An 8,460-nucleotide genomic window follows, 5' to 3' on the forward strand; every position below is an offset into this window, starting at 1 on the left:
GATCGCGGGATGAATTGTCGGAAAGGGGTTAAATATATAAGCCCTTCCCTGCAATTCATCCAGAAATGTGTAAAAATAAAAAATATATATATACTCACCTGGTGCCGGCAGACGGAGTTCAGCGCGGCAGGCTGCAGTTCTCCTGAACTGCTCTGAACAGCTGTGAGTAGTATTCAGCAGCCGGGGATTTAAAATCCCCGCCTGCTGAATAAGATGCCTCTGAATGGTCACAGCCTGACCAATCAGAGGCCAGCCCTCACTCACACCCATTCATGAATTCATGAATGGGTGAGTGAGGGCTGCCTCTGATTGGCTCAGGGGCAGGAGAGCTCCGTCTGCAGGCACCAGGTGAGTATATATATATTTTTTATTTTTACACATTTCTGGATGAATTGCAGGAAAGGGCTTATATATTTAACCCCTTTCCGACAATTCATCCCGCGATCGCCGGCAGCCCATTGCATTCAGTGGAGTCGGCTGTATTGACGGCTCCATTGAATTCAATGGGCTAACATCGTTCTTCTCTGCCACAGCTGTTACAGCTGTGGCAGAGGAGAACTTGCTGTGTCGTTCCCATCATTTTCTTGAATTGCCAAGATTTTCACACATGAAAACCTTAGCGAGCATCGGCGAAATACAAAAATGTTCCGGTCGCCCATTGACTTCAATGGGGTTCGTTATTCGAAACGAACACCCGAACATCGCGGGAAGTTCGTTTCGAATAACGCGAACCCGAACATTTTGGTGTTCGCTCATCTTTAATAATTAAACATCAGTTTTTATCTACCCATTGAGAACTGGTGTACAGTGTATGTGTCAGTTCGGAGGAACAGTTCAACAGGCACCAGCAGGAAGAGGAAGTGCTCATGTTTGGGGAGAGGAGACAATGTAGTGAAGAGATAGGACTTTTATACTGTTCTTTGGAAATAGGCACGTGGCTTGGCAAATCCTGTAATTTCCAAGGGATCGGAAGAATAAAATAATTCTGCATCTGCCATCAGTCAGCAATATTAAGCTAAGAAGCAACAGAACATGGTGTCTCTACAAATTGAGCCTCCAGCTCTTCAGTTGCACGTCTGCTCATGTGGTGTACTCCAGTGGATGCTGCTTCCCCCCCTCCTCAAGAAGAGTGAGTTATTGCAATACTTTAATGTAAGAGATTTTATCACACCAGCTTGCTCTTAAAGGGAACTGAGAGACCTATATTCCCAGTGTTTGCTGGTGATCACACAGGGCAATTTATTCCACTATCTGTTATAAAAATACTTGCACTCAGGAAATTTCCAGAAAGGTTTTATTGTTCCAAATACAATTGTTATACTGCAGCAATGGAACCCTTGCCTGTGGGATTCCTGACCAACACTGACTGGCAGATTGCAAACACCAGTGCAAGAGGAACCCTGATTCGCAAACTTGCGCTGCGGAATAAGTTGGCGCTATACAAATAAAGATTATTATTATTAGATGACCCCTGGAGGCCCAGCCTGGACCCTTACCTCCTACATCTGGGCCAACTACTCGGTCTGGTCCCTTACTCTCTCCATTGAATGCAGCTTCCTCTAAGAGCCATGCCCACCCAGTACCAATGCAGGAACATCTGATCAAAGAACATCCCCCACTGGTTACACTGCCAGGCTTTTATTGCTTGTTTGTCCAGATAATTATCTTCAAAATACTGGCAATGGCATACAAGGCAGTACGCAATATGTATCGGCAATACATCTCTGCATGTTACCTCCAGTAGCTATGAAGACCTTCTTCCTTGCCCTTCTCTTGTCTCCTAATAATCATCATCTCTACAATTTTCTTATGTGCATTACTCATACTCTGGAACTAGTTTACCCAACATTTCCCCACATATCAGACTCTCTCCACTGTAAAAACTTTCAACAGTAACCTAAAACGCATCTCTTCAGAAAAGCTTACAACCCACAAGTTACACTACTGTATAGACAGCTTCTTCCTTCTCCTACAATGTCTTACCTTTTTTCCTCTTAGATTCCTCTGAGATTGTATGGCCTTACTGACAGAATTCTCAATATACAGGTTGTCAATCAGTAGATAAATGTTCATTATGTATTTCTATTTTATGTTTTATTCATGCTGTATATCCACATCTCCCAGTATTTTACATGTACATTACTTAAAGGGGTTGTCCCGCGGCAGCAAGTGGGTCTATACACTTCTGTATGGCCATATTAATGCACTTTGTAATGTACATTGTGCATTAATTATGAGCCATACAGAAGTTATAAAAAATTTTTCACTTACCTGTTCTGTTGCTAGCGTCCTCGTTTCCATGGAGCCGTCTAATTTTCAGCGTCTAATCGCCAGATTAGACGCGCTTGCGCAGTCTGGGTCTTCTTCTTTTATGAATGGGATCGCTCGTGCCGGAGAGCGGCTCCGTGTAGCTCCGCCCCGTCACGTGTCGATTCCAGCCAATCAGGAGGCTGGAATCGGCAATGGACCGCACAGAAGCCCTGCGGTCCACCGAGAGAGAAGATCCCGGCGGCCATCTTCAGCAGGTAAGTAAGAAGTCACCGGAGCGCGGGGATTCAGGTAAGCACTCTCCGGTGTTCTTTTTTAACCCCTGCATCGGGGTTGTCACGCGCCGAACGGGGGGGGGGGGGGTGTTGAAAAAAAACAAACCCGTTTCGGCACGGGACAACCCCTTTAAGCATCGTCTGTGGAAAATTCCTAACCACAAATAACAATCTAATTGCCCTCCTTTCATCACAGATAAAGATGAATGATTGTGTAAACATTACATTCACTGAATTCTACCTAACCGCATTCTCCAACTCCAGAATAAATGAAGTTCTTATATTTACTGGGTTTTTATTCATGTATCTATTAGCAGTGGTGGGGAATCTGATTATCATTGCCCTGGTCTGCAGTGCGCCCCAACTTCACACTCCCATGTACTTCTTCTTGTGTAATCTGTCTTCTGTTGATGTTATCTATATATCTGCTATACTCCCAAACTTGCTGTTCATTAGTATAACAGAGAATAACAGAATCTCCTTCATTGGCTGTATGACTCAACTCTTCTTCTTCATATTATGTGCTTTTTCTGACAATTATATTCTGGCCTGTATGGCTTATGATCGCTATATGGCAATTTGCTCTCCTCTACATTATTCCATGATCATGACAAGGAAAGTTTGTTTGATTATAGCTACATCTTACATGATGTTCTGCTCTGTGAATTCCCTAATTTTTACCATAATGGTATCGACACTATCATTCTGTTACTCTCGCCAGATCAACCATTTCTTTTGTGAGACCGTACCATTATTGGCACTCTCTTCTAGTGATACTGAGAGGATGAAAATTTTCACCTCATTAGAAAATGTCTTTGTAGTAATTAATTTGATATTCATTTTGATCTCATATATGAGAATTATCTCCACAGTTGTTAAGATTCGTTCTTCTAGACGGCAGCTTAAGGCTTTTTCGAGCTGCTCATCGCACATCATTACCGTCTTACTATTCTACGCACCCGGTATTGTTATGTATGTGAAACCTCAATCTGTGAATTCTAATGAACAAAACAAAATTCTCTCAATTTTTTATGTGGGCGTGGTCCCGATGTTAAACCCACTTGTATATAGCTTGAGGAACAAGGAAGTTCAAGGAGCTGCTAGAAAAACAAGCAAAGTAATATGGAATAGAATTTCTCTTTTTTTATTTTAAATTCTAAGATATGTATTTTTTTTTATTAACCCCTTAAGGACTAGGCTATTTTGTACCTTAAGGATCAGTCACTTTAGGGATTTTACCCATGGGGTGGTTTAACTGCCCTATTTTTTTTCCTTCAGCTACCAAAAATATTTACGCTGCCTTTTTTTTCCCGTGACATATAGGACTATTTTAAAATATCTTTTGCACTAACTTGTTTTCTGTTTTTAAGTTTTATTAAGGGGTAAAAAGCTTAAATAAAGATTTTTTAACACTAAGTGCTCACTCTCACTTGCGATACCATTTAGTTCTGGCGCGAGAAAAAAATCGCAGCGATATCGCAGGTGCGAAGTTGCGTTTTTTATTCGATTGCAATGCGTTTTTGCTCTCTTAAAACTTACATCGCATGGTAAAAGTATTTAATGACTCTCTTGCATTTTGTTATGGTCTTGCTTTTGTCCAGACTTCCTCGGCACTGCTGACGTACTGCTGTTTCCTTGTAAAACCCCGTCCTTCCCATTAGTCATTATTCCACACAGAAAACATAGCACCATCACATCGCTTTATCGCACGCATCATGCGCTTTGCGATGCGATGTTTCAGCACTCCATTGACTTACGTGGGTGATAAGAAAAGAGAACACCGCAGAGAAATTGGACTATAGCACGCGAGAAACAACGCAACCTTGCAGATGTGAAAATATCGCAAATGAGCAGAGCTACATTAGACTCAATCCATTTCAATGTCATACAAAAAACGCAGCCTCGCAACACTGCAAAAACGCTATCGCCAGTGAGTCTGAGCCCAAATACTTTTTTTTTTAAATTAGTACATATAGGCTAAAATAAAGTATGTGAATGGGTCCATCATTTTGTTTTTGACATTTTGATATATAATATGTATGGTTTTAGATTACAGGGTGCATACAGCAACAGTTTTGGTTGGCCTTGACTTTGGGTTATTTTCTTTTTTATGTCTAAATTTTTATTTCATTCTGAAATTTAGTTTTACTTATTTATGTAATTTTTTTTTTTTACTATCTATGTCCCCCATTACATTATGTAAGACCTCTAGAGGATATTTATGGGTCTTTTTTTTTTTACATACTTTTTCACTGCAGCATCCATAGAAGCCCCAGTTGCAGAGGAAAACACCCCTCTGTGGTGAGATTAGTCACTGGCACAGTTGATCAGGGTCTGCTGGGACCCTAAAGCACTGCTGTCCCAGGAGATCCCAGTAGTCACCTGACCGCCAGCACCCATAGTGGAACTTACATTTTCACTTTCACTTCTTAGTACATAGCACTCACTGAGCACTATGTGCTAGAGAAAGGAGAAAGCAGAAGGGATTAAAAACTGTTCCTGCCTTCTCCTTAGTGTTATCAGCGGTGAATAACAGCTGAAACCCCTCATTGCTTCTGATTGCTTGTAGAGGAAGGAGGTTTAATCTTGCACTGTATTTTTACTATCAGCTGGGATTAAAGACCAAGACCAAGCACTGTAAATTTATAGTGTTTGGTCCTTGATGGGTTAAATGGATTTAACACAGTAAAGCAAGCTAGGTAACTTCTAGTCGAAGATAAAAGAAGCAATCAATGTTGCAGACAGAATATTTTTGAAGAGTTATATTGTGTACATGAAGATAGAAAATAAAATCTAGCCAAAAAGGAAAACACAAGACAAGAACTAAGACAAACAATGACCTGTCCTAATGTACTACAACGTACTATCTACAAATACCTTTTAATCTGAATAAGGTAAACTTGGAATCTGAGTTACCTGACTCTTTTGCGAACTGAATTCTGTTGGATATTAATTATTTTTTCATGTACACTAACATTTTAGAAAACCTCAATTTTTCCAGTTATTTTTGAGATTTACACAGTTTAAGTCCCCTGATCTATATATACACTAGTTATTATTAGGAAATTATATGGCACCAGTGTTTCTGGTGGCGCATTGCGCCACACAGCTTTGCTTCATGCACATTACACACACAGCTCTGGTACATGGACGTGTATCAGACGCACACAGCTCTGTTACATGCCATGCACCTGTCAGACACAGCTCTGCTAAATTACATGTGCATGTCACAGACACAGCTCTGCTACATTACATGTGCATGTCTTAGACACAGTTCTGCTACCTTACCTGTGCATGTCTTACACACACAGCTCTACTACGTTACATGTGCATGTCACACACACAGCTCTGCTGCATGACTTGCACATAACAGACACAGCTCTGCTACATGACATTGGCATCACAGACACAGCTCTGCTACATGACATGCACATCACAGACACAGCTCTGCTACATGGCATGTGTGGCACAGACACAGCTCTGCTACATGACACGTGCAGCACAGATACAGCTCTGCTACATGACATGCACGACACAGACACACATCTCTGCTAGATTCACGTGGGACACACACAGCCGAGCTACATACATTCTTTGTTGGCCAGTGCTGGTGTAGGATCTGTGACAACGTCACTCTCATGTGACCCTGGACTCCTCCCACACAGCTGACTGATCACATGATGATGGTATCATTACAGGTCCTGTGAGCACACGGTTGCTGGCAGGCTTTGTGCTTTATATATGCATTAGGACCTGCGAGGACATCACCATCATGTGATCAGTGGGCAGAGCTAAGTGCCAGCGGCTGGTCACATGATGGTGACATCAAAGGTCCTGTGAACACATGGCTGCTGTCATGCTTTGCATGTTTCATGCTGTAGGACCAGCGATGATGTGGCCATGGAGTGAAGGGCTGGGACATGCATTTAAGGCTAAGAAGGGGCTGCAACCTCCAGTCTGGGGGTAAATTTGAATAAAAAAGGGCATTACCTTTTTGGATAAAAAGTGAGGGGAGTGGGAGGGGTGGCACATTCTGATGAGTCTGAGGAGAAGCTAATGTTCTTCTATGTATATACATATTTTATTCCTTGGTTACTTTGAAGTAACTACAGCTTCATAAAATTTTCCATGTGAACAACAGGTAAACACCTGTACCAAAAATAACTCGGGCAAAGTCAGGTATATCAGCTAGTTTTAAATAACTTGTGTTGAAACAGACTGCATCACAACACCTTCTAGAGCACGATTTCAACAGTTTTGCTCTTCAGGAAAGAGTTTATAGCTAACAATAACAGGAAAAAGGAAATTAACCAAAGAAGAGAGAAAATTCTAATTCAAAAAAAGTGTAGGTCTAGGGGTGTGGCCTAACTGAGCACCGGAATAGTTGCATAGTCTGGGGCTCCAAGAAACCAGACTCTTACAAGCAACCCTAAAGCTCCTTCAGTGGCTGCTATCCACAGCATCAGAAGCCTCTTAGTGCCGTCGGACCACAAATGGCCCGCCGCGAGACATCCCACGCTCTGCCCGGGCACTTGGAGGACTTCTTTACAGCACATGGCCGAGCACAGGGGATGGCGCCTGAGGCCCCAGCTTCACCAGTCTCCCTGCCAGCAGGTAAAGGGGAATACCCGACATCCAACACCCCCTCCCCAACCGCAAGCGTTGAAGATCGGTCAGGAAGAAATCGCTTAGGCGAGCTCCCTGCATGATTTCCCCAGTTGCTCCCTATTTCAATTAGCAAAGCCCAGGCTGTCTTCTAAAGAGAAAAACGCTCATAAAGGGGTACAGCATGCCTCCAAAATGGCACCGGCTCCTCAAACACAGAGGCAAACACAACTCTCTTCTTCTGCTAGTCTGCTTAAACAGCCCCATAGTTAACAGATGATCAAACAGAGAAGCTATATGTACCTCCTGAGGGTGACTTTATCTCCTCAATGCTCACAAACAGAAAAAACAGTGACAGAGGTTTTTGTGAAGGAGATGTTGGTCGCTCTGAGAAACTCATTACAAGCTAATTTTGACTCTAAAATCAAACTTGGAGGAGTTTGATGAAAGACTCACTCACACTGAAGGTAAAATGGGTGAAATAACGCAGTCTCATAATGAGCTTATTAATGCCCATCATGCCCTATCAGAAGAAGTTGACATGCTAAAAATCAAAATGGCAGACATGAATGACAGGAATAACAATGTCAAATTTAGAGGAATTCCAGGGTCAATTCCTGCAGCAGAAATTACAAAATATCTCCAACAACTAATAAGCTGTACTGCTAGAATTATCTCCTATGGACTTGACAGTAATTGACAGAGCTCATAGGCTGCCCAAGCCTAAATTCATATCAGAAGCAGCCCCTAGAACTGTTTTGACATTATTTCCACATCAGAGAACCTATGGATGCAAACAGCCCGCAAACTAAACTAATTGCAAGCAGATTAAACCAACATCCGTTTATAAATGGATCTATCGCAAACTACTCTGCAGGCGAAGAGAACATTTTTTGCAATTACCAGCGCCCTCCGCCAAGCAAAAATACCCTACAAATGGGGTGTGTCCCTGAAGCTCTTGGTTCAGAAAGAAGGTGTCAACCACATGTTCTCCAAACCAGAAAACCTAGATCTCAATAAAAAAGCCACTCAGCTAACGACATGGGCTGCTGAAGATACAAAACATGATCAGAAAAACTGAGAGCCTGGCCATCGCTCTCACGCTTTTCCACTTCCAATGCACAAGCCCACATCTTTCATGGACTTGTTGGTCTGCTGCGGTTCATTAATATATATACCAATCACAGAAAATGGCCGTCACTTACTGAGTGAGGATTGCATACAGATGCATCCTCCCATCATGCAGGTAGCCGACCACAAAATGGAGGTGCAAAGAACACCTGTGCAGGACACCGATAAGACAACTACTCAC

The 8,460-nt window shown here is 42.4% G+C and overlaps 1 protein-coding gene across 1 annotated transcript; it reads left to right on the plus strand.

Moving 5' to 3' along the window:
* Positions 1 to 2,745: 2,745 nt before the first annotated feature.
* On the plus strand, positions 2,746 to 8,229 carry LOC136610241 (olfactory receptor 5AR1-like). Its single transcript, XM_066589477.1, has 2 exons — positions 2,746 to 3,660; positions 8,026 to 8,229. Exons 1-2 carry the CDS (start codon positions 2,746 to 2,748, stop codon positions 8,227 to 8,229), a joined length of 1,119 nt encoding a protein of 372 aa, XP_066445574.1.
* The last annotated feature ends 231 nt before the right edge of the window (positions 8,230 to 8,460 follow it).

This window comes from Eleutherodactylus coqui, chromosome 2, assembly GCF_035609145.1.
Source record: "Eleutherodactylus coqui strain aEleCoq1 chromosome 2, aEleCoq1.hap1, whole genome shotgun sequence".
NCBI lineage: Eukaryota > Metazoa > Chordata > Amphibia > Anura > Eleutherodactylidae > Eleutherodactylus > Eleutherodactylus coqui.